Here is a 26,925-nt window from a genome sequence, read left to right on the forward strand (position 1 = left end):
TTAAGAGACAGCATTTGCATTTTAAACACTGGTAAATCAAATCCATGACCTGTGGAAATGGTCTTTCAGAATCATCTTTATTGTCACATCACAGGTTTACAGAAGTAACCCTGTGAAGTCTTTGATTGTACCCGTGCCCCAAAACAATAGGCCAAAGAAATGAATAGCTGCCCTAATAATAGGGCAAATTGTCCCATTACCTTCGTGCTAAAACATCTTCTTATAAGGTCTCACCATACTTTGGATCTTATCAGTTTGCATATCAGTCAAAGACGCACTGCTCACAACACTGTATGTATTTGAACACCTGACCTTGATCAACTTCACAATCTCGATGTGGGTTTGTTGATTTAGCAGTGCTAATACCATCCAACCCTATCTGCTGGTAGGCAAACTGATGCCACTTTGGTTTAATCCCTGGCTCATGATTTATTCCTGAACTGTAGGTTAAATTTAATAGAGCTATTTCCTATGGTCTATGTCCAGTTCGTATTCTCAAAATGTAACTTCTTTAAATACTAGGGCCTATAGGGTCTTCAACAGGGGGTCCCCAGAGTTAGTACAGGGGGGCCGCCAAATCTTTGTTTCTAAATATTTAGTTTTTTTTTACATTAACCACTTCAACCCCATAACATCCCTATTCTGAGAGGAACATTAGCCCGGAAATAGCAGATCTACAAGCTCACATGAGCTTGTAGATTGGTTATTTTCAACAAAGAGGTTTGGTGTCAAAGGAAAAATGAGCAAACCAAGTACAGAGCCAAAGGTCAAGTTGACTTAATATTGAGGGTTTAAGTGGTTAAATGTCTGAAATAAACCAAAACAAAACATTGATGTACCCAACACTGATGATAGTCAACAAAGCTATCTATGAAATCTATGAAAACGTTTCATCTGCAACACACTTGAATACAATGTAGTGCGTCCCTGCTTCATATCTCTTTCTCTGCTTTGGGGTCCTTGGCCTGAAAAACGTAGAAAAGGATACAGGATAGGTGGGCACTAGGGACACCTGGGCACCTCGATGTAAAATTGGCTATTTTGGCCAAAATGTTAAAAATACAATATTTGAAAAATGGTCTAAAGTAATGTAAAAGTATGCATGGTGTGAACATGCACGGTACATCATTATCAGACTTAATTGTATCCTTCAACTTCTTGTTAATGACCTAAAATGACTGGATATACAGGTTGTGTAGCAATTTGGAGCAATCGTAGAAATATTAGACCTTAATTGTCGAATGTTTAAGCACATTCTAATCATGTATACTTTACTTAAAACATTTGTAACATTTTGGACACATTTGCCAATTTTACATGGAGGTGCCCAGATGTCCCTTCTACTATGGCTACAGGATAGGTGGGCACAATAACTGGCACAATAACCAAAGGCACAATAACTGCATTGCAGTACAGTAGTGTACGTCTGCCATCTAGTGGCGCAGGCGCGGAGTAGCAGCCTCAGCCTCTGAACTCGACTGCTTTGGCCTGGGTGCAGCAGCGCCTGTCTCAGTCAGTCGATCACAGAGCCAAAGCGCTGATGCAACACTGATGACAGGTTGTGTGAGAAATTCATCTTTACGGTGAGTTAGCAGGTGAATGGTGTTTCATGGCCAACATATATGACCTAGCTTACTGAATGACAGATATCGACGCTACGCTTAACAGCTTTACTAATGCTTACACAATACACATGGCTAAGTGTGCTAGCTTGTTCATTCAGTAGTTTCAACGTGTCGGCTAAGCCAAGGTAGCATGCATGTGGACAGTTGGTGAAGCCTATCATCATTTATACTCCCTGGTACGACGGGAGTCGCTTGCTGACAAGTTGTCTTTTAGCTTGTTGTAGTTCTGTTCGTGTCGGCAAGCGACACCGCCGTACGACAGAGTGTAAAATAAGCGTTAACAACTGATGGGGTCCATAGCGTTAGAAGTAGTTTTAACGCGATGTTATTTTCGAGCCGTTGCCTGCACACCGGTAGCGCAGCCTCTCGTCTCCACTCAAAATAAAAAATACACTTTCGCTACTCACCAAAACAAAGACGGTTTTAAGATGTTGAAAGCCTACTTTCCTTAGTGGTTCCCACTAAGGAAAGTAGGCTTTCAACATCTTAAAACCGTAGAGTTCGGAGCCCCCCCACCTCACGTCTAAAATGCACCTTTTGGACAGAAAAGAAAACATTTCACTGGATGGAAAAACGTTTTAGTTACTCCACTGCGCCCTCTACAGATCTGGTCCATGGATTTTTTTCTATTGACAAGATCTGTAGAGGGCGCAGTGGAGGAACTAAAAAATTGGACCAACGCTATGGACCAGAGCTAAGGATCATGTACCATTATGTTTCATGGGAAGGGCTATTGCAATAACCGCGATATTGCAATAATACCGCAATAACCGCAGCCAGGGGATGGTAAAAGCCAACCCTGAACCGCCACAGCCGCTACATATGTTTTTTTTTGTTTCAGTTTTTGTTTACCATTAGACTTAATGCCATTTATCACAGAGCAGTATCATTTCATTTAGGTACCACAAGGGGAGGTAAACGCATTTTCCCCATAGAAAGGCGGTGTCATTTACTGCCGAAATGTTGTACTTATAGAGTTTTTGTTGATATTTATTATTGTGTTATTATTATGCTATGTTGATGAATTGAATACATAGGATCACAATAGAAACAAGTCGTGGGACAAGGACGTTTTTGTGTTCTCTTTTTAGCCTAAATGTCTGCTGTTTACATTTCTGACTAATAAAGTATCCAGTCAATCAATTAAGGGTCAGAAATCTATTGAACACACAGATCCATTCCAGATACAAATAGTATGCAGGCTATGATGATAATGCTTGACGATTTCATCTGTGTTTAGCTATTTAGGATAATCAAGAGTCATGGCAGAGCTAAGTCCAGAGGAGAAGTTCGACCTCATAACAAGGAACCTACAGGTGAGACACAAATACACATGAAAATATGCAAACATTCTGGATGACAAACTCTTTGGGAGTAAGTGGATCAGGTGGATGGCAAGACACTGGCATGTTCTATAACAGTGGTTATTCTCAACCTTTTCAGGCCGCGACCCCCCAAAATTATTATATATTTGAACTGGGGGGGTCTGGGGACCCCCACCCTGACCCCCACCCTGACAAGCACTTGGAATTGTAGGAGTTAAGGCGTTACAGTTTGTTTGGCTCGGTTCCACAGATAAAAATTGTGAAAAGACTCAAAAGAGCAGATAACTTGTAGATCGGCTATTTTCACAATCTTTGCCTCTTTCTTATAATATTTGACAATTTTGCAATTTTTGAGGTCTTAAACGTCCTTAAATTATCACTTCACTGTCATCTGGTGACCCCCCCCCCCCCCAAAAAAAAAATCATATGGGGACCCCCTGGGGGTCCAGACCCACAGGTTGAGAACCACTGTTCTATAACACTTAAGTGATGGATTTGGTTGTGTGTTTGTTTTACAGGAGTTCCTTGGTGAGGACAAAATTAAGCAGGTTCTCCAGGAACGAGAACTCAAGGTCTACTGGGGAACAGCCACTACAGGCAAACCCCATATCGCTTATTTTGTGCCAATGTCCAAGATCGCAGATTTCCTCAAGGCAGGGTGTGAGGTGGGTAGACCTTTTTAAGCCTGATTGATATTTTGGTATGTGACACAGTCAATGAATTAAGCATTGCTTGATCTTGATCTGTCCTTATTGTGGTTTGGACGTTTTGAAGCAACTCACTGTGTTTTCATCAATGTCTTCTTTTTTTGCAGGTGACTATCTTGTTTGCAGACCTGCATGCCTTCCTGGACAACATGAAGGCTCCCTGGGAGCTGCTGGAGCTCCGGGTGCAGTACTATGAACAAATTATTAAAGCCATGCTGGAGAGCATCGGGGTGCCGCTTGATAAACTGAAGTTTGTCAAGGGAACAGACTTCCAGCTCAGCCGGTAAGCTCCTCCATGTCTAAGCTGGCTCACTTTGCCGACAGGCTGTGAGTCTTTAATGGTCTAGAGAAGAACACATATTCATGGTTTTCATTCAAGTGCCCACAACACTCATCGTCCCTAGCACCTCTAAGAGACATTCTGGAGGAAAACATGAAAATAAAAACGGTGTTGTCTATCTCTTCTCTATCAGAGAGTACACGCTGGACGTGTACCGTTTGTCCTCTATGGTCACTGAGCATGATGCGAAGAAGGCTGGAGCTGAGGTTGTCAAACAGGTGGACCATCCTTTGCTGAGTGGTCTGCTGTACCCTGGACTTCAGGTAAAGGCCCTTTTTACATATGAAAATAAATGTCAGTTTCAAACGATGCAACTGGCAAGTCACAACACACTACTAAATAAATGATAGATTTAAAAGCAATGGTTGTTCTGTCTTCATACACTGCCGTTAACCCATTTAGACCTGGAACCCCATTACGTAACTATACCTTTCAAGCCGGGAACCCCTTTTGGGGTTCTTGTTGCTATGTATAATATATAGCAACATCATTAAAAAAAAAATGGAATCAATATTTGAAGTTTTTCAGAAAACTTAGGTCAGGATTTAGAAGCCGTTTTTAAAATCGGCCTCAGGTCTAAATGGGTTTAGCTCATCGAGTCAAATTACACTGTCACTGATACGTGCAAATGCAGTGATTCCCAAACCCTGGTCCGCTGAGGACCTCTGTAATGCACAGAACCCACCAGACGAGCAAGAGTAAGTGCACAGACGCTGCTCTAAGGTGTCAGTTATGTGAAGGCTGATAATGACAACTTTTCACATTGGTTACTTTCTGCGAGCGACAAATGAGCTCTTGAAAGGCTGAAGAGAACAGACCTGCGCCAAACCTGCACACGCCAAACAGCACGTGTGCGGATGTGTATCTGGTGGGTTCGGGACATAACTGTTATTTTCTCTCCGACTGTACCAGGTAATTGCATTCCACCTGTTGGGGTTATTCGGGTCATTCAGTGGATGTGTGCGTTGTCTTTCTCCTCAGGCTCTTGATGAGGAGTACCTGAAGGTGGATGCTCAGTTTGGAGGAGTTGACCAGAGGAAGATTTTCACCCTGGCAGAGAAGGTTTCTCACTACTTTCTTACTCTCTTTGACATGTTTGGCCTGCCTTTTGCAGCAGAATTACTCATTGATCTCATGTTAAGCCAGCTGTTTACATCGACGCTGTCGGGCAGAAACCTTGTATCTCCTCCATATAATTCCCTATTTCATCGCACAACAGCTCTGCGCTAAAGTAGCGAAAATAGCCGATCAACAAGTACACAATGCGTTGCAAACTTGCACCGCACAATGTGTTATAAATATTGACCGGATAATATGTATTAAGTGACTAATTAATAACTACATTGGATCCATTGAAACGCAGCTTATTTTTTCCATTTCCTGAAATGGATGTGAAGGTTTTGGACTTACAAGGTTTCCACCTGACAGCGACGATATGCAGGTGTGAGGTGCTAACATGTGGTGTTATTTGTCATTTATGTGCAGTACTTGCCCTCCCTGGGCTATGCCAAGCGCGCTCATCTGATGAATCCCATGGTGCCAGGGCTGACAGGAGCCAAAATGAGCTCATCAGAAGAAGTAAGGACAATTCATATTTGCTGGAAGTTCTCAAACAATGAATAAAGATGAAAATATATGTTTCTTATCCCTTGGCTAATCATCTCCTTCACTATCCGTCTGCTACTGATGGCTGCAGGAGTCAAAGATTGACCTCCTGGACAAGAAGGAGGATGTGAAGAAGAAGCTTAAGAAGGCTTTCTGTGAGCCTGGCAACATCGAGAACAATGGAGTGCTGTCCTTCGTCAAACACGTCCTCTTCCCACTCTGCGGAGGTAGAGGACCAGCCCCTCTGTTCTCTTCAGTATTCTCCCTCTCCTGTTTGTCTGTTTTCTACTCTTTGATAGAATGTGAAACAAATATATCATTGACCTTCTGCTCCGTTTCAGATTTTTGTGTCAAAAGAGACGCCAAGTGGGGCGGAGACAAAGTCTACACTGTGTTTGAGGAGGTGGAGCAGGACTTTGCAGCAGAGGTACACTATAGCCCTCATGGATTTGAGTTGTTGAATGCCACCTCATTGTTCCAACCTTTGTCAACTTCCTGTTTGTAACCGTTCCCCTGGGTAACAGCATAAACTATCTGAACAAGCTGTTAACTATCTAACTAGCTAGCCTATAAAAATGTTCATTAACACTTTTTTGTTTATTGTTTTAAATATGCTTTTGGTCTACACCATCCCAGTGGTGTAAACAATTGCCAGGATGTTGACAAGAGTTCTCACACATCTTCTAGCAACAATAGGCTGTTTAATCAGACTGTACTTGAATGTTTTTTGCAAAATTCTCCTTCACATGTCGCATTATGCTGTTACCACTGACATTTTAGTCAATCCACCCGGGCGACTTGAAGGCCTCAGTGGAGGTTGCACTCAACAAACTTATGGACCCAATCAGGAAGAAGTTTGAGTCACCTGAGCTCCGCCAACTGACCAACACAGCCTACCCCGACCCCTCAAAGAAAAGTCAGTATATCACTCCAACACCTAACTTCTCTCTTCATTCATTCAAACCCAAATGCTCTACACTGTAGTCTACAGTATGTCCTTCCTGGCTGAACATGATGGCTGATATTCCCTTCATGCAGCCTGACTGACTGTCCTGAAAAGGATTTCTTGCTACTGTAGCATGCCGGCTAACACATACATATTCACCACCAAATGTTGCTTTTGTTTGATGTTCAGAGACAGCAGCAGGGAAAGGTGCTAAAGCAGCAGGAGGAGGAGGAGGAGATGATGAGCTTGTGCCCTCTCGGCTGGACATCAGAGTGGGCAAGATCATCAGTGTGGAGAAGGTAAGGATTTCAACATAGTACATAGCATAATGGTGGGTCTTTTGCCACCACCGTTGGGCAATATTTAAGTCAGTTGGCAGAAACGCACACAAAAAAGTGTTTTATAACAATTTGCACTGTTTCTGGTTTCAAAACTCTTGGATAACCTCTAGGTTAAAATATGTGTTGGCTCAATAGTTTATTCTCTCACCTGAATGGCAGTGCCACTAGGACTGGGGTGATTATTTATGAATATTGAAGGATCGATAAATCATTAATACAACTCGTAACTGTTGACATACATGGCACAAAAACTGAGCCATGTATGTCAACAGTTACGAGTGAAAACCAGGATTAGAGTGTTTGGAGAACTCGTTTGTTAATAGTTATGTATTCACTAAGTTATTTTACTTATCGATTTCACAGTTGTATCGATGAATTGCTAAGTGGTCCCCACCTTTATGCTTGATCTACATAATGTCCCTCATGCCATTTTCTCATGGATTTTCTCTGCTCACCGTGTTGCAGCATCCCGATGCTGATTCACTGTACCTGGAGAAAATTGACGTGGGAGAGGCAGAGCCGAGGACTGTAGTCAGCGGGCTGGTGGCCTTCATTTCCCAGGAGGAACTGCAGGACAGAATGGTGCTTCTGCTTTGCAATCTGAAACCTCAGAAAATGCGAGGCATTGAGTCTCAAGCCATGCTGCTATGTTCCACAGTGTAAGTGGATTTCCTATTAACCCATTATTAAGACCTGAGGCCGATTCTAAAAATGTTGTTTAAATCCTAACGGTTTCCTGAAAAAACGTATGTTGTGGTGCTCCAACTTTTTCATGTCAAAGACCCCCAAAATTATATGTATTTGGCCGTGGACACCCCCATCCCAAAATATTTTGTTCCAGGGACCCCAGAAGCAAAGATTTGAGTTAAACTGTTCGCTTTAAATTCTTTCAAGATTCTTTCAAAAATAGCTTGTGCCGTGCTATGAGCTTGTATATCTGCTATTTTTGAATAGCCAAAGTATAAAATATGGTTAACTCATTCAGTGCCAAACTTGTTTCTGGCTTTATCACCCCTGTGCCAAGGCCAAAAATACATTGTAAAAAAAAAGTGCTTAGGAGCCGAGATACAGCCTTTTTCAGTAAGAAGTTAAACAAGAAGTGAATGGAGCAGCAAATCTTCAAATCATCATATCTTGGGTTCTGAACATTTTTTTTCCAAAAAATTAAAATAAAATAATAATAATATATATTTTTTTTTTTGTTATGATGTCGGCGACGTCATTGGCACTCTGGGCTTATGAAAGACGTGACGTCGGCGACGTCAATGGCACTGAATGAGTTAAAGTGGTTAAAACTATATTAACACATTTTGCTGGGGACCCCCTGGTACCCCCCAACTTTGAGAACCAATGCACTCCCGGTTTTAATGGGTTAAACATAAACATAAACACACACACATATGCTCATCCTTGGAACAATATTTTTTTTCTTCTCTCCTTTCCGGTTGGCTGGCCTGTAGTGAAGGGGAGCCCAGGAGAGTGGAACCGCTTGACCCACCAGAGGGTTCATCGCCAGGAGAACAGGTCTTTATAGAAGGATACGAGGCAGGGAAACCAGATGAGAAGCTCAACCCAAAGAAGAAGGTTTGGGAGAAACTACAGGTGAGAATCAGTGAAAGCATCCAAAACATTATTTTCAAAATCTACCACAACAGTAGTTAATACACTTTTGCTTAAAGGTAGTGGATGTTGAGCTGTCTGATCCATTTTTGTTCTAGCTTGCAGTTGGTTCTGTTAGTTAACTATACTGTTAGTGTGGTTATATATATATGTGTGTGTGTGTGTGTGTGTGTGTGTGTGTGTGTGTGTGTGTGTGTGTGTGTGTGTGTGTGTGTGTGTGTGTGTGTGTGTGTGTGTGTGTGTGTGTGTGTGTGTGTGTGTGTGTGTATATAAAATACATATATTTGGCATACTGTAGTAATATGATGGATAGTAGGTTTATACTTAAAGGTAGGGTAAGTGATATTCTGGGGTATTTTGTTTGTTTTGTTAAAGTACTATATTCTGATAGTAATCATTGCTACAGAGCGTTTGTTCGGTCACAGGGGTCTTTCCAGCTCTTTAGTAAACAGAATATATAGTACATTTTCAGGTAGGTGACAAAATGTAAGCCAATCAGGAGAGAGCACTGAAAATGCATTTTCTGTTTAATAAAGAGCTGCAGAGACATGGGAGACTCCTTTTACTGAACAAACACTCTATCAATGAGTACTATCAGAATATAGAGCTATTTAACACTTATTTTAACCAAAGTAAATCACTTACCCTACCTTTAACAATATGCTATTTTATTACCTTATATAGTATTATACTGTATATAGAATAGATAATTAGATGTTTGTTTTCCTTCTCTCCCTAGGTGGACCTAAAGGTATCAGAGGAGTGTGTTGCCCAGTGGAAGGAATATAATTTAATGACCAAACTTGGACAGATCACATGTAAAACATTGAAAGGAGGCAACATCAGTTAGATTGCACACTGCTTACACTCATAAAGCTGCTCATTGCCATGTCACTATGGTAAACAAAACAAAAAAACTCCCAACCATAATCCCTTCTTGTTTTGAGAACCAGATTGCTAAAATAATTGGACTTTGAATCAATCTAACAATACTGTCTGTGGTACTCAGACAATGGTTTCATTGGCGAGTTTTAGACATTAAATGTATATAAAAAAATCAATATTTCTTGTATTATATTGTAATGACCATATATTGTAATTTTTTGCATTGTGAAATGTTTGGCACTTCCAGGCCACCATAGAAATGGTTCATCAGGGTTCAACATTGCATCATCTGTAATATTAAATAAACAATGGTTCTTCAGCGGTGGTCTCTTCATGTTGTAGTTTAGTAATGAATGGCTCAAGCTGCTCTCAGAGCCCCTTTTATGCCAGGTGAGTACAGGTGATGGCCCAGACCCCCACTCCTGGTACCCCATGAAGACAAAGGCATACATTTGCATCACTATATAGGCGAGGGTCGCTCTGCTGAATGGATACGGTGGTGATTAGCTGCCTGCCCGCGTGAATGGACGAGGAGGCGGGCTAATGGTCCAACGGCCACTATTCTGTTTGGATATTTTTCACTGCCTGTTTTTCAGTCAGTCTTTCACTTCATTTTCTAGGGGAGGCGAGACTCTACGGTGGGTACGCCACTGATAGTGTCACAATCACTTTTAACCACTTAGCTTTGGCTATTCAAAAATAGCAGATCTACAAGCTCATAGTGCGGCAGAGTCCCAAGACTCGAGACCCAAAAGAGTCTTGAGTCAAGACCCCGGCTCCCGGGGAGACATCACATTTCTTCTTGAGTCAAGACCCAAAAGAGAAATTTGATGTCTCCCCGGGAGCCGGGGTCTTGACTCAAGACCCAAAAGAGAAATTTGATGTCTCCCCGGAATCATACGAGTAAGTAAAACGTATAATAAGCAAGAAAGGAAACACGGCCGCAATAAATGGATCCAGGGAGAAAGCGTGGCAAAGTATTGCAGACAAATTAAATGCACAAGTCGTCCAAAAATATAAACAATTTCTATACAAGTCCATAAATATATAATTCAGTTAGGCTTAACGCTTAAACATGAGGAGTGTATAGTGAATATTGGAATTATCGAATACTGATCTACAATGCGATTATTATATTATAATATATATATTATATTATATGCACCATGCATCCAACCAATATGTCTGAGTCTGTGCTCAGGAATGTGTAAAAAAAAAAATCTCCATGAATTCAAGGCTTCATGGAGTGTGTAATTGATAGAATATACACATTTTTTGGGTGAACTATTCTTTCAAGTGTCTTGTACAGGGACACTTTGTCACATTGCTGAGGCCTGAGATTCGAACCTGGGAGGTATGACTTGCCAGTCAGGCTCTCTAACCATTCAGCTATGGCCACATCCTCAGCAGAGATTCTAAGCAGTTCTACTCTGTAACAGTAAAAGGGTTTCAGGGGAAACCAGCAAAATGAGGAATAATAATAAAAGACAGTCTTGCTAATAAAGCGTCATGTCTCATTTTTTACAATGTATTTGATATTACCTTTATATTATCTAATAAATTATGCATTTCATCCTCTATATATTGTCCAGCAACCTTTATGATAAGGTTCCTGTGCTTGGATTCGAGCCTATGATCTGGTGGTCTGAAGTCAAGAGCTCTTCCGACTGAGCTAAAACTGAGGGACATTGGAGTAGCTTAACAAAAACAAGGCACACTTTCAACTCCCACCCTCGCCAGGGTCAAAAACTTTATATTTGAAATCCGAACGTTTATGTAGATGAATGAGCAGGTCAAAAATGGAGAAAGTGCAAACACCAGGTTGAAGTTCATCCTAGGGTGACCACCCGTCCCGAAATTCGCGGGACAGTCCCGAAATTGGACCCTCTGTCCCGCGTCCCGCACAAGCAGGGCAATGTCCCGAAAATCAAAGTTATGGGAAAAAAAAAAAAAAAAAAAAATTATTTTATAAAAAAAAAAAAAAGTTCATTAAATTTTGAAGTTAACTTGCAATACCCTCTTATATCTAATCCTAACCCTAAAACCAAAGTAAAGAAACCAAAAACTGGAAAAAAAACGAACCCAATCCGCCCAGAACCGCGAAAAAAACGAACCCAAACCGCCCAGAACCGCAAAAAAAAATCGCGCGCGCGCTTCGCGCGCGCGCGGGAGTGGTCCGTTAAGGTGAAGTTTAACTCTGAGTCTGTTGGGATTATTGAAAACAGGAGAAGACTACAATAGTTACAAAGTTTGATACTACTATCCACAACAGTTAGTATGAGGTGGGGGGGGGAAGCCACAGTAAAGAGGAGAGTTCCTTCAGAAGTGGAACACACAATAATTGAAACCATGAAGACCTAAAAAGACAGGGGGAGGAAAGGGAGTGAAATGTCCATCTCTTCACACAGAACACTTAGCTATACCAACTCTTCTCTGACAGTGCATTTCTCTCATGGCAGAATGTTGCCTTGTCAATTCTATCAGGAGTAATGCATGGAGTCTCAGTGTGAAGTCAGCTGAGGTCGGCAAAGCATGCTTGACAAGGGAGACAGCAAAGCTGTCACAATATATTGAAACACCTGGGGTGTTAATATTGGAGCAGATTTAATTTCTTAAAAAATAAACGAATATCATATATTTTTTAGTTTGCTGCTATTGCTTCATTCAGTTGGTGATTTTAAGTCTATGGCTATTCATGGTAATACATTCAGATTAAACAGTGTTTTCACAGCTGACTATCCCCTATAGTTATTAGATTATTTTATTACAGTTGACAATGAATGAAAACCCATTTGCTGTCAGTTAGTGCAGCTGATTCGGACTTTGTGCCAGCATGGCCACGTAAAACACAGACCCCAACACGCTCAAATACCTTCCATGACGGTCATGACAGATCCAGACTGCAATAGAAAAAAGTCAATGCAGGCAGGGCTTTATAAACGGCACTGACAACATAATTATTCATTGCATATTTTTATTGTGTATATACATTACGTAAATAAATTACTGATAGCATTATTTCTATGTTGGTGGGGAAATGTAAGGTTTGTGCGTGATGAATCTAAAACTTGCCTTACATTTATAGGAAGGGGGAAAACAACAATTGACTATTATGAATTATGAATTCCACTTAATAAACTTACAATATCACTGGTGTTCACCGTTCAATTAGGCTACGGGGTTGGGAAAAGCCATCTAAAAGTTAAAATGCAATCAAAAATCCATAACTCAAGTTGCACAAAGAGGTGTCTTTTCACGTCTCTACCCACTGCTGAGCACACAATACAACAACGCCCAAACGCCGTGCATACACCGTCTATACGACGTCCGAGTCAGACGTGTGTCAACGTCGTTTCAATGTATTTTTGGCAAAACAGCTGCTGACTGAGGTCTGACTCGGACGTCGTATGGACGGCGTATGCACGGCGTATGGGCGTTGTATTGTGTGTGCCCAGTGGGTAAAGAGATATCTGTTGAAAAGACACGTCTTTTACAACGTCGATACGACGTCTTCGCAAAACGCTGATAGGATGGATTACTGACAATGAATTACGAAATGGTAGAATCCCCCCCACCCCCTCTAAATTCAATAAATCTAAGATATGATTGCTATTAACTACCTGTGACATCATCAGCAGAGATTCTAAGGCAGTTGACATAGATAGGTCTCATGCCATAGAAGCATGGAACATGCAAGTGAGAACGAATAGTTAACCTTGTAGAATTTAAATGGACAGTGAAGATGTGAAAATGTGCCAAACAGTGGTCTTGAACCCAAACCTGACAAGTATTGTGCCACAGAAGCATGGAAGGTAAAAGTGAGAACAAAATACTTAAAGGACGACTTCACCCATATTCAACCTACCTTCATATAATTGGTCCTCCTCACTAATGCTCATGATATGGTACAATTTTGTTCTACTCTGTGTCTCAGAAGAGGGCTGTGGACAGTTCAGAAACCCACCTACCAGTGACATCATCGTTAGGCAGAGTTTTTATTTTATTTGTTATTAACGTGAGAACAATGGCTTCTATTATAGCATGCTAACTCTCCAGGAATAGAAAGCCTGATTAAGATGGACGGACAAGGGCTAAAACATAGTCTACGGCCATGGCCTGGCAGAGACAATAAAGCTTACATTTTAATTGGGTGTGTGGGGGCGGTAAGGGACCTGAATATTGGATAGGAGGCACAGGCCCAAAAAAAGTTGAGGAACACTGCTCTACACCAAATCTCTTTGCAGAAAATTGCAAGTCGCATTGTGATGTGTTGTGAGCTTGTAGATCTGTTTTTGCCAATGTTAATGTTAATGTTCGCTCCCAGAATAGGACGCTAGGGTTCATGTGGTAAAACAATAGCAACTAGAGGGCCATTTGTGGAACATCTGTGAAGAACAAGTGCAAATAATTGACACGTTTAATACACTTTGATTTTATTTATAGAAGTAATAACTGTACATAATTCTTAAGTCATAATCATCAAAAGGTATACTTTTTCACAACTCTCTGAAGAGCCTCAAAATAACTCACTAATACATTTGCTGGGTAAGGGCAGTTTGTGCAAATAGTGACAGGCAAGATTCTCTACCAAACAGGCTTTTAGCAAAAATTACAAATGCAAAGAGAGGATGATGGTTTCACTTAATTGAGAAAAACATGACCTCTCATTAAGTGTATTCCAGTGTATCAATCATGTAGGGCTAATCTTTACATCCCCCAAGAGCGGTTTCCAGATGAAAATAATTTGTCATTGGAAGCCTTTCTCAAATATTCTATATTTGTTATGGAAAGGTGATAGACAATGCTAACAGTAGAAACAACCAAACATAAATAAATAGGGTCCCGTTAGTGTGGTCTTAGCAGAAATATTTCAGATGTGTTGGATTGACCTATTATATCCAAAAAACAGATTGTGCAAATCGTGTGTAGATGCTGCTAATGAATGTTTCTAAAGATTTCTTTTTTTTATTGAAATGCTGTGTCTAAAGCTTTAAACAGTTTATCTACTGTTGCTTTACAAAAGTGCTTTTCTTCTTTACCGTTGACTAAAATGTGCAGCATCCCTTTTTCTCAAGCACTGTCCTGGATAGTCTGGATCCCTCTATCCAGACTCTCGGAAGCAAGATTTACATTTTGCATCATTGTTTTGTAGTTTGATCCATAAGCAAAGAATGATAATACCAGTCAGTCTGAATGTCTTCTCATTTGATGAGGATGCTTGTGGTGGATACAACTGTGAGCCTTTCATGACGAAAATGGTGTGAATCCATATGAGAATCAGCTATGCGTTACAACAAAGAAAATACGTTGAAAATAACCTTATTAGACGATAGGCTCTGTTCAGAAATGTTCAAACACTCTGGAGCTGGAGTGACCACTACCAAATTCAGCCACCTGGAGGAGCTCTTTCCCAAGCCAAAACATAATACAGCCAACCAAGATACACCATTTCATCCTGAGGGCCCTAGTTGGAGAAGAAAGACACTCTATAGTTTAGAAAAATACTCCAGAATAAAGCTATCATAAGAAACTGGGACCAACACATTCTTTGCATAAATATGTAGGAAGGCCATTATAGGCTAAGGCTTTTAGAGAAAACTTTGCACACAAGAAAACTCAGTTGAGTTAAATGTCACTCAATGTTTAGACTCCTTGTCCCCTACTTTTATTTCTCATTCACGTGCTTGTACTGTAGTCCTTTGCGTTGTTCATCCGGCATGAGTACACTTTCTTTAGTTGACACAAAGTTGTTTTTCAAAAAAGCGTTTCAATTGTGTCTGGTGTCACTGTTGTAGCTGGAGACAAAGACAAGAAAATGTCATAAGTCAAGGTATTAATAGAATACAGTTACATTAAGGGCTATAAAGGGTTTTCAGTTCTCTGGCCTAATTCAGCTGGTAAGCCATGATCATGAGCTTTACATTAAGGCAGCTTGAAGCACATGCTGGAAAATTTTACTGAAACAAGAAGTTTGCAAGCAAGCAGTGGGTGGTGTTTGGGTTTGTGTGTAGCTTTCTCTTGTTATTAATCAGAGCATGTTCTCTCTATATAGGGCTTAACTGCTTAGCTGCTCAGAATCACCGTAATGCTGGTATTTGCATTCTGTCTTTTCATGACAAGAGTGAGGCATCATTGCTATTGATCTATCGTATTGCACTGAATCAGCTGTAATTGTTGGAGACATGCCAATAGGCTACATCAAATGTCAAACATACTGTACTAATTAACTATATATAAATACCATATGTAAACAATAGTTTCAACAGACCATGATACTGACATCATACTGACCAATGTGACCATGATACTGACTTGATACTGACATGATACGAACCATGATACTGACATGATACTGACATGATACTAACTATGATACTGACATGATACTGACATGATACTGACATGATACTGCCACGATACTGACATGATACTGACCATAATACTGAAATGATACTGTATGATACTGATGCGTTGTGATGTGATGTGACTCGTGAGCTTGTAGACTCTTAGTATAATAGTATATTTGAAATAGCTTTTGGAGTAAAAAGTGCAATATTTGTCTTTGAAATGTAGTGGAGTGAAAGTATTCAGAAATACAAATACTTGAGTAAAGTGAAGATACTCAAAATATGTACTTAAGTACAGTACTCAAATAAATGTACTTTGTTACTGTCCACCACTGGTGTCTGTATATTAAGACTATTGCATAACAAACTATAAAATGGTGCCATTTTATAACTTGGTTTATAAACACAATAACACAAATCGACCATAAAGTTTGTTACAAAGTGTGTGCTTACTTGTTGTCTCTAGCTCGTTTGGTGTCGTCAGAGGTTGTACTGTCCCCACTGCCCCATTAACCTCCATACCCAGCTCTGTCTTTGGATAACAAACAGGAAGTTTGTGTGAAGGACTGGTACTTCCATGGAGTGGTTTCTTAGCTACAGGTGGTGGCACTTTATCAGATTTCACCCCATCACTGGATAAATGGGAGGCCTTTGATTGGTCTGAAACCAGCATGAGTTCAGCAGCCAAACTTTGTTTGAGACTTGCCTGAGCTTCAGGGGAGGAAGCAGCAGGTGTTTCTATGACAACCTTTTTTGTGCTCCTGGAGAAGATAAAGCTGGCGGTAGAGGCAGGGGACTTGTACACATCGCCCCCTTCAGGTGACTTGGGATAAGGAAACCCTGATTCACAGGCACTGCTGTTGAAGGAAGGTCTCAGGCCCATTCGTGATGGAAGGCCATCTCTTGAAGACATAGCTGCAGTTTTCATACGGATGGCCTCCTGTAAGCGCATGGAAGGGGCGTTCAGTGTCACAGAAGATGTTTTCCCTGCTGGAGATGCAGATTTTTGCGACAGAGATTTGCGGATGGGCTTCTGCGGAGTGCCTTGTGACCCCGGTGTGGATACTGGACAATTCTCTTGAGTTGTGGGTACTCCTTCAGTCTCCTCTGCATTCACCTGATCTTCGGCCATGACTGATCTGAGACGAACCATCTGAAGCAAGGAAGGGGTGACAAGGGGTATATTTGCATCTTCCTTGGGAGTAGGTGTAGTTTTGTGTCGTGACAGGAGCTCTTTACTCCTGCTTTCTCGGTTTGCTAGACTGGGCTGCCTCCTGAAACTGATGCTAGATATGGTATGGTTCTCAGCAGGTAGAGTGTGTGTTAGAGCAACACTGACCGGAGGTGGAAGTGAGACACTGACAGGGGGCTCGGGGGGCATTTGAACTTCAGTTTGCAGTGGGGGCGGTGGGGGAACACTGGTGGGTGGAGCTAGAGGAGAATTTGATAGTGGTGCTGTAGTCGGTGAAGGTGGGGTCTCCGACGGTGCAGGTAAAACATCATCCGACTGAGAAGAATCTGTCATTACTGGTCCGTATGAAGTCTGCACACCCACAGTTTCAACTGTGGAACCTTGTGTAACAGCATCTTCTGTTATATCTTCCACAACAGTCTGAGCCACGATGGAGGGAAAATCTGTGCTGTCTGCACTTACAGATTTCCCAGTTTCTTTAGCATCTTCCATTGTCACGCCAGCTTCTTCTGGAGCCACAGGGGACCTGTGTGGAACATCCATCTCAGCAACGCAGCTGTCCACAACATCTGGCAGACTGTCTGCCAAGGGAGGGGGTGGTGGAGGGAAGTCCAACTCGTCCACCCCATCAAACACGGAGTCCCCTTCTAAAGGCGGCGGCGGAGGTGGCCAGGAAGACTCCAGAATGTGAGTCTCCTCCTCTTGCACCCCTTCTAATTCCTCAGGTGGAGGGGTGGATACCGATGAGGGAGGTGTCTTTCTGGTGGGAGGAGGGGTGGGTTGGTAGGCGGGAGGAGGGGAAGGTGGAGGAGAGACCTTTTTAACTTTGGGACTATCTACGGAAAGCGTATGCATGGCTGTATCGGGTGTGGGTGGTTCTGATGTGACCTCACTCCCGTTCATCTCAAGCTCACTTTTATCAGCTAACCCCTTAACCTCTGCCTGCGTTGAAGATGTGTCATTCTCAGCGGGTGAATGGACTTCTATTGTGACGCTGTCAAACTTTGTGTGTTGCTGTCCCTCTACTGACGTCCCTGACACTGATTCCTCCCTAAGGCTTACAGACACAGGTTTTTTCATAACTGGAGGGGGCTCTTTCTTTGACCTTGTCTGTCCACTCTCTGCGTCCTTGTCCAGTGGCCTTTGACTCGGCTGCTCCTGCGTCTGCACTTCGATACTTGCTTCCTTCTTTTCTGCAACAGACAGACTTTCTTGCTCTGTACCTAGACTTATCATACTCTCCACCTCCAGTGCGACACCTTCTGTAACTGTTGCTAACACTTTCTCAGGTTTGTCTTGAAATACGCTTTCTTTGCTTTCTGGCAATGTGGGTTCCTCTAAGGTTGTTTGATTTTCATCCAAACCTTGTGGCTCTCCGCTAGCTCCAGTCTGAGCTACTGTCTTTTTAACTGCACTGTCATTCAACTGCAGTGGTTTCTGTAGCTGGGTCTGTCTAGGACAAGGTCCACAGAGAAGCTCAAAGGTACGTCTGCTGTGAGCCCAGGTTTCTGGTGGGGGAGGGCAGGGTGCTTTGACCTTGGGAGGTGGTGGAATATTGAACAGCTCTCTGACAGCTGTGGCTGCAGGTGAAGCAGAATTTACTGACGGGGTCTTTTCAATTTCAGAAACAGAAGGTTGCTGAGGTGGACCAGGGTTATTGGCCAGGACCTCTGGGTTGAGAGGCTCAGAAGTAGAAGATGACAAAGAGGTTAGAGAGGATGATGCAGATGCTGCCGAGGATGACGCTCTGGAACCAGATCTCTCCGGTTTCACAGGTTTCTTCTTCTTTTTTTCTGGGGAGGTGGGGGAGATCCCTTTGGGAGAGAGGGTTGGCGTGCCACTCTGACTGGAGTAGCCGCTGGAGGGGGACATGGTCCTGTCAAATTTCCCTTCCTCTGATGGAGTTTTCTGTGGAGAAGAACTACTGGATTCTGGGTGAAGCTCCGGACCTCCAGTCCCACCAGAGGTGACCTGTGTGGGGATGAGAGGACTGGAGGAGGCTGAACATGCGGGAGTATTACTGATATCCACAGTAACCATGCTAGCCTCATCCTTTGCTAAACTACGATTTGTGGCTGCTTTCTCCTCTCCAGATACAGAGTCACTGAGATCTTTAACAACCACCAGACTGCTGGAGTCCGTCCTTATCTTATTATGATGCAGAGAGTTGGTTCTCCGCGGAGGTGCTGGGGGTAACTTGGTCTTCATAACAGACAGACTACGGGTGAAGGACTGACTGTTTCTAACACTCTCCTGATCACTATTGCTCATATCCCCAGCAGTGACTGATCCTGAATCAGAGCCAGGGGCCCTACTGGAATTTGCACTCATAATGCTGGGGCTCCTGGAACGAGTATGATCCTGGTGCCCAGCAGGCTGCTTTGGCTGGCTTCCCTGCCCAGCGAGGTCCACTGTCTGTTGGCTACCAACGTCTGCTCTTCGATTAGAGGAGGTAACGGAGGGGTTGGACGTAATGGTCTCGGAAGAATGCGATGGACTCCAGTTAGAGCCTGAAGCTTTAGTGGGCATTGTTGCGGAGTTGAGGGAATGCTCGTCATGGGAGCCATCTCCCTCGGATCTCCTTGAGGATGCAGAGCTGGCTGACGAGCCCACAGATGCTAGGCTGCTTTTGCTCACAGTGCGGACACTGCCTCCATGGTAGCCATTGCTTCCACGGGTACGGCTGCTTCGGTCAATCTGGATGACGTCAACAGAGGCTGGCAGGACAGCGTTGGGGATGATCTTAGACAAGTAGGTGGCCTGAGGGGAGATGGACATCACTGGACCCTAGAACAGGGGTCAAGAAATCGTAATCAATAAAGGGTAATATTCACATTTATAATTTATACACATGCCAGACTGTTATAAAAGACAACCACATTTATAACCTAAAGACACTGTCCACAATCCTTTTCTGACCTGTGGCTCCTGAAGGTAGCCAAACAGAGTGTGGGAAGAGGAAGTGGTCATGCCAGGCACAGCTAAAGACTTGGGCCTCTGGTTGGAGGCGGCGTACAGTGGGAATCCCTGGCACTCGTCATGGTACACTGCATGTAGATGGTGCCTGAGCAGCTGATCCTCTTTGGAAGTCTGCTCAGGGTACAAGAAAAATATCATGCATAAAGTACATACTGAAAGGGAGAGATACACCTCACAAAAATATCTTCCATATTAGAAAACATGCAATACTTGGTTACTTAGTTTACTATTACTTATAAAATAGCTTAATATTATAGTTATTCAGTTTATGAATACATATCTGCAGTACAAGTTCATTCATTCATTTTTTTGAGAACCTCACCTCAAGGTCTGTGAGGTGCACTCTCGCCCCTTCCTGATTGGCAAACGAAGACTCTCCATCAATAGTCGGGATGATTACAAGCCCTGATTGGCTATCACTGTTCTGTCCAGTACCATTGGGAAGCCGTGTAGGAGCAAGCTGCTGGAATGTGGAGTTCCTCTGCAGAGCTGGAAGGAGAATGAATGCCTTTGTTTAAAGATTATTTTAAGGCATATCTGTAATGCAACACAGGTTCCAGGAACTGGATTAAATCTCAGGATGTTGCAATTTTGAGGTCAGTGCTGTAACTGAATGAGTCGGAATGAATCAATGCTGGTGAGTTTTCTCATTTGGTTCCATAGATGTAACAATGAGTTTCAAAATGTGTGCAAGTAAAGTCACATTTTTACACAGTACGTTTTTTACAAGGCACTCTTTTGTGGTGGTGCAGAAACATGAATCCAAAAGAGAAGCAGAAAACAAATAGCCTGGTAAACCATCCCGGTCACGTGAATTCACATATCATGTGTCTTCTGCAGACCGGTCTGTCCCCAAGCGCTGGGTGGGCGTTTTGCAGAAACCAAAAAGTGGAAGAGCCAATCAGCGTCTGCACTCAGGGGCCTGTGATTGACAGACGCTGATTGGCTGATTTCCACTTTTTGGTTTCTGCCAGTAAATCATCTACAATCATTATTACATTAGAAAATTAGAAATGGAACAGTTCAAAACTGATGTGTACTGGTATCATTGAAAAGTATGTCTACATTACTTTGCAAACATTTCAGGGCCATTCCAAAAGTATTTCATTTAACATATCCATGTTTGACGATGGAACCGAATGTGGAAAGATTTCTCTATAATAACATGCTTATACACATCATATCCTGTGCTAAAGTTGGTTTGGTGGACATACCGAGCTCTTTCTGGACCTGCTGGGGTATTCCCATGATGGTGGTCCTTCTACTCCTCTTTTTACTCTTATCTATCATCTTCACTGGATTCAGAGGCTTGAATGTGGAAGCTGGGAAAGAAATGAAATAACAATTTATCTATTACATTCAGAGGAGGGAGAAGGACTGAAGACTAGAGAAGTTGAAGCTAATGGGAGCAAATGACAAAATATGTGATGTTGCAGGCAACTGGCATTTCTCAGATTTCAAAGGGGATGCTGGAAATGTGGACCAGAATATTTATTTTACTGCATTAACAGTGCACATGATCACACACACACACGCACACACGCACGCACACACGCACGCACGCACGCACGCACGCACAGCATGCCTTACCCCCAGCCCCAGCTGTGACATGCCAGGCAGTCAGTGGCAGTGTTGGTTTTGGATGCTCATAGACATTCCAGTATATAAAATAAGCAACAGCTGTGTGTGTGTGTGTGTGTGTGTGTGTGTGTGTGTGTTTGGGCCCACGCATGAGCGTGTGTGCATATTTATTATTTAGTTGCTCTGGCTTTGATTCCGCATCATATAACCACAAAGGCACCATGCTGCTGGGAGTGAGACGTGAATGCCAGGTACGTGCCTCTGTCTCATAAAGATCAAACTGTTGCATGCGATGTAGTCTATGATTAGCACCCTATTACCATAGGGTGAATGGGACGTGAATGCTTCCTTTTCATCTGTCTCTATGCACACAGCTGCATCTCACCTTGGCGGGTGAGCACAGGCCTGGCAGACACCGCTGACATAGTGGAGGTTGCTGTGGTAACAGAATTCCCGTCGGTGATTCCGGACGGAGAGTCACCTCTGTCTCCGGAGCCGGCCTGCTCAGGCTGGAGAGTGTCTGCAGACTGCAGGGGACACATGAACACACACACACACACACACACACACACACACACACACACACACACACACACACACACACACACACACACACACACACACACACACACACACACACACACACACACACACACACACACACATCAGTATTTAATTGGGCTGTGTTTTGTTTGTTGGGTTAGTGTAAAACTGAGATGTCACTCACCAAGCTGTATTGTACTTACAGTAATGCTTGTGTCATCTGGAAAGTTGACACCATTCTTGTGCTCTGTGTGAGAAAAAAAAAGAGAAACTAAATGAACATTGTCCCTCTGCTTAAATTGTAATATTATCTATCTATCTATCTGTCTGTCTATCTAATTATCTACTTATCATATCCATCTATTGTATCTATCACATCTATCTATCGTGTTCATCATATCATATATAGCTATTGTATCTATCATCATATCTATCTATGCATCCATCCATCCCTCCCTCCATCAGCATGTATGTGTGTGTGTGGCACCTTGTAGCTGTTGTATCTTCAGCCCCTCCTGGGCCTCAGTGTGCAGGTCTTCCAGGTACTGTGGTCTGCTGCCCTCAATGAACACATTCTCCTGGTAGTGCTGCGAGGCCGTGTAGTGGACTGCCAGCCTCTTCTGCTCCTCATGACCTTTGGGTCCCGCTGCACAGAGGAAGGAGGACAAATAAATGGGGACAAATGAGTGGAAAGCTTTAATACCATACTCAGTTTCAATGAGGCTACTGTATATCTTTTGCCATGTGGCATGTTTGTGTGTGCATTGATGCACCATTGATGTATCACACACTTCCAATCCCTGCAGCCGTGATGGACAGACATCCTAACCTGGATAAAACGGGTGAACCGGGGCTATGGGCTAATCCTCAGACGTATTCCTCTTCCTAGACAATCCCTGGGGGATTAAGTAATCCTGTGGCATGGGAACCCTCGCTTCAAAATAGTTTAACTCCCTGGCAATAGGCAATCAATCACACTAAAGAGTGAAGGAGAAATATACAATTAGTCATGATCTTGTATTAGTTGGGCAGCATCAAAGTATTACAGGCAACGCTACTATGTTACCAGTATGTCCCATTTTCACTTATTAATTCTCATCTCATTTAGTAGCAACACTGACCTAGATACAAGGAAGGCCTTTTTTCCCAAGGGTTTGCTGAATTTTAAACAAGGGGACAGTGAATGAGAGAGAGTTCGTGAAAAGTAAAATCTTGCAGGACTATTTTTTCACACTCTCAGACTTAAATTAAATCAACCCTCAAGGCTGAATTAATTTCTACACCATTCTTATATATCCTACACAGACCTTTCTGTGTTAGGAGTACAGATCTCCGCAGATAAAGTCTAATGTAACGGCTCTCCGTTAGAGGTCATGACCCACGGATAAACACTTATGTAGAGTGTCCGTTAGGTCCTCTCTGTGTCTCCTCCTGTTTCATTGGCTAAGTACTGTAAGGGTCTGTGTCCGTCAAGGTGTCCTCTTTCCCTCCTTTGTCACCGTCAACACTTGGCTCTCAGTCTCACCTGGTTAGGTAATACTGTGCATGTGTGTGTGTACGTGTGTGTGTGTGTGTGTGTGTGTGTGTGTGTGTGTGTGTGTGTGTGTGTGTGTGTGTGTGTGTGTGTGTGTGTGTGTGTGTGTGTGTGTGTGTGTGTGTGTGTGTAACAACACACAGTTGAGTGTGTAGCCAGTCATGTTCACAGACACAAAGCCCCCTGCTGTGTGTGGCTGTGGGAAATCTGTGCGTCTTACGTAAACCAACGGGAGACATTGTAGAGACAGGTGAGAGGACAAGTTTCACGGTTTTCATTGAAACATGGTCCCAGCACAGTATCACGTATCACTCACGCGTAAACGTAAACGGCAGTTTCGTAACAACCGCTTGTAATTGGAACAGGGAGGGACTGGAAGTAGCACTCAATGCCAAAGACCCCCCAACACACGCACCCTTTTTCTAATAGGTTTAACGGTTTTGGAGTTTAGGGTACGGCGACAGGATTACTCTCTGAAACGTTAATGCAGCCCCCTCATCTCATTAGAGAGGGCTTCCCAGTCTACGCTTGACATTATTAGAAAAGTACCCGCTGTGAGTGTATATGTGCGTGTCAGAGAAGGATGAAGACAATCATTGGTCATTGGTCAAAAATCACATCTTTGATTGATTCCAACTTTGTCAAATCACTGTGCAAATAAAAGTTCAAACAACCCACTCGACTAAACTATTACAAGTTGTAAGTGTCTTGCAGTGTCATCAACCGTGTACCACAAACCTTTTGGGTTTTGGAACATTTTCTATCATCTATTAAACACAACTCAAATCAGGATCTCAATTCCACACCTATGCAAGAATCAGGCAGCTGCTATAGAGAAAAGCTCATACCATATACAGTACCTATACCTCTAATACTTTCGACAACATCCATGTGAGTCACTCACTCTGTCACTCACCCCTCTTCTTGAAGACTGAGAGCAGAGTGTGGAGGCTCTGCCTCAGGTAAGCCACCATTTCCTACTCCAGAACCATGGCAGACAGACACTAATTATTATATGTAACGACAAGCCTCAAAAAGGTTAGATGTTGTAGATTCGTTATCAGTCAGTCGTCTGTCTTGTCCAAGATAAAGATACTCAAGGAGTGAAATAGTCCTTTAGTTACAGTGTCCAAAGCTTCTGCAAAGTGACTGAGTGAGACTGGAGGAAAGCTTGTGCACAATAAGATCTGCTTCCAGCCAAGCAGCCTATCCCAGCTGCTTTATCCCCTTGTCTGCTACCCTCGTCCACCCCCTCTCTCTCTCTCTCTTTTCTCTCCTCTATCGGAACTCCCCTTCTATTGTCAGATAAGGACAACCCCCCCCCCCACACACACACGCACACAAACACAGTCCTGAACGGCTGTCAAAGTTTTGGCTTTTTTCTGGGGGCTTCAAAGCCCAACCTCGCACACAGACGAGCATGCACACGTTTGCACATATCCTAATACGCACGCACACACACACACACACACACACACACACACACCATTTTCTAACTGATGGCTCATCTTGGTGCAGAATCTTGTCCACTGATTCTCTGAGAATGGTATGAAAGAGAGTGTATGAAAAAGTATTCACTGATTAACTTTAAACATGCTAAGAGTCTAAAAGCCCTACTAGCTTAGGAGGTATATTATATATTCACTTAAGGAAAGCAAAGCTAAATAAATAAATATCATAATAAAAACAAGCTAGTGCCTTTTGTGGCCTAAGGGTGGAGCTAGAGGAGAGGCCAATACGTTGCCTGTAAATCAGTAAAGGGTCATCCTCTGGGATCATGAATGTGCACAGCAAATTTCATGTATACTTTTGAGATGTGTTGCTTAAGGACCACAGCAGATGGATGGATGGATTGACTGACGTACTGTACAGTGTCATTCTTTAACCCATTAAGACCTGAGGCGATTCAAAAAAATCCTAACAGTTTTTTGGAAAAAAATCCAAAAAATATTTTTTCAAGATTTTTCAAAAATAGCAGATCTACAAGCTCGTAGCGCGGCACTCGGTGCCGCGCTATGAGCTTGTATATCTGCTATTTTTGAATAGCCAAAGAAATCTAAAGTGACACAGATGCGTTCCAGGTATTAATGGCCTTGCCTCTAGCGGGGCTACAAACAAAATCAAAACAAGGTCTCCGGTATGACATGCCCCTAACTGATTTAAAATGCCAGCATGTCTTCCTCTGCATCGTTTCCCCCATCCCCATCCCTCTACTCTTTATTTTGACATGACAGACGTCAGCATCACTCTGACTCACTGTCCCATGAGCCACCCATGACCCAGGGGTAACAGTGACCCATGGATGTTGTTGGTGTCCCAAAATTAAACAAAGACAGAATTGTATTACACTTTCACCGATGCTCTCTCTGTATCTCCCTCTTTCTCGACCATCTCTGTTAGTCCTGTCATCTCTTTGTCTCCCTTGCCCCTTGGTTTAAAAACACGGTGGTCTTCTTATAAATAGCTAAAGTAGGCCGAGTTCACTCAGCTCACGGTGACATCTCTCCTGGTGATAATGTTTGAGTGTTATCATGTGCCTAGTTACAGTATGTTTCCTGGCAAACTGCACGCAGTACTAAAGCATAAACATAGTTTTCATACCAAACAAACGAACAGCGCAACGTTTGAGGATAATTTAATCATAGCCATGATTTTCCCTTGTTTATTATTTTTTTTGTAAACACCACGACGGGGGCACAGCTGCCTCACATAACTGGGACCAGCTGGAGCGATGCAGTTTTAAAACAATTACCTTCATCCAAAACCCCCACCATCCCCACTCACGCTGCCTCACCCCAGGGCTCTGGCATTGCCTAAAGAGCCTGGGCGAGCAATGTGCGGGTGGGAGGTTAAGCTTGGGTATTGTAAGGTGAAAGGTAGAAGAAAAGCTGCTACTCCCACCCCACTGTCTTGGGTCAGACTGCCCAGTGCAGGGCACTGGCAAGGGGTCAGTCTCCAGGTGAGTCGGGTGGATCAGGCCAGGGCTTGGGGAGAGCAGCTATAGACCTGCGAGCCGTGCCAGACAGTTAGCGCTGCCATGGTCTTAACCTGTCTCCCTCGCTTTACCTTGGACTACTTCATTCTGGGACCTGTTTTCTCTTTCAAGTGTCAACATTTCTGTTTGTCAAATTGTTAGTACATTGGCATTCAAAAACTCTAAAGCCCAAAAAACATTTCAACTCATTAACTCTCAAACCATATGAGTTTGAATAATATACATGTCTGGGATGTATGTTATATTAAGTGGATAATAAACCAGCTTTGTTTTTCAATGAAGTGACCAAACACTCCCTTTCTCCTGAGCAAATCCCTTTACGCACTCAGGCCATATGAAGTGCTCCAGCAGCACAGACCT

The 26,925-nt window shown here is 42.9% G+C and overlaps 2 protein-coding genes across 3 annotated transcripts in view; one reads left to right on the forward strand and one right to left on the reverse strand.

Moving 5' to 3' along the window:
• The first annotated feature begins 1,504 nt into the window (after positions 1-1,504).
• On the forward strand, positions 1,505-9,713 carry yars1 (tyrosyl-tRNA synthetase 1). Its single transcript, XM_080443108.1, has 14 exons — positions 1,505-1,583; positions 2,866-2,941; positions 3,469-3,615; positions 3,765-3,940; positions 4,131-4,260; positions 4,979-5,059; positions 5,483-5,575; positions 5,694-5,829; positions 5,944-6,029; positions 6,383-6,518; positions 6,738-6,847; positions 7,355-7,548; positions 8,350-8,491; positions 9,249-9,713. Exons 2-14 carry the CDS (start codon positions 2,888-2,890, stop codon positions 9,357-9,359), a joined length of 1,596 nt encoding a protein of 531 aa, XP_080299234.1. The 5' UTR covers positions 1,505-1,583; positions 2,866-2,887; the 3' UTR covers positions 9,360-9,713.
• Positions 9,714-13,816: 4,103 nt separating this feature from the next.
• The window catches only part of nhsl3 (NHS like 3), a 44,762-nt gene continuing 31,653 nt past the window's right edge, over positions 13,817-26,925 (reverse strand). For both annotated transcript variants that reach the window (XM_080443101.1, XM_080443102.1), the window contains 8 exons: positions 22,524-22,682; positions 22,240-22,283; positions 21,879-22,020; positions 21,127-21,234; positions 20,235-20,401; positions 19,853-20,023; positions 16,195-19,720; positions 13,817-15,189 (listed from right to left, as the gene is read on the reverse strand). In XM_080443101.1, coding sequence (XP_080299227.1) covers positions 15,149-15,189; positions 16,195-19,720; positions 19,853-20,023; positions 20,235-20,401; positions 21,127-21,234; positions 21,879-22,020; positions 22,240-22,283; positions 22,524-22,682 — 4,358 coding nt within the window. In that variant the 3' untranslated portion in view covers positions 13,817-15,148. The remainder of the gene's footprint in view (positions 15,190-16,194; positions 19,721-19,852; positions 20,024-20,234; positions 20,402-21,126; positions 21,235-21,878; positions 22,021-22,239; positions 22,284-22,523; positions 22,683-26,925) is intronic.

Source organism: Gymnoscopelus braueri, assembly GCF_963280865.1.
Source record: "Gymnoscopelus braueri genome assembly, chromosome: 11".
NCBI classification, from domain to species: Eukaryota; Metazoa; Chordata; class Actinopteri; order Myctophiformes; family Myctophidae; genus Gymnoscopelus; species Gymnoscopelus braueri.

What these genes read in the sequence shown, in the direction of transcription:
- yars1 (XM_080443108.1), top strand. Translation starts at nt 2,888, where the DNA reads ATGGCAGAGCTAAGTCCAGAGGAGAAGTTCGACCTCATAACAAGGAAC. An exon ending in AAATGAGCTCATCAGAAGAA is followed by an intron (nt 5,576 to 5,693) that starts GTAAGGACAATT and finishes TGATGGCTGCAG; the next exon opens with GAGTCAAAGATTGACCTCCT. An exon ending in ATGCTGCTATGTTCCACAGT is followed by an intron (nt 7,549 to 8,349) that starts GTAAGTGGATTT and finishes GCTGGCCTGTAG; the next exon opens with TGAAGGGGAGCCCAGGAGAG.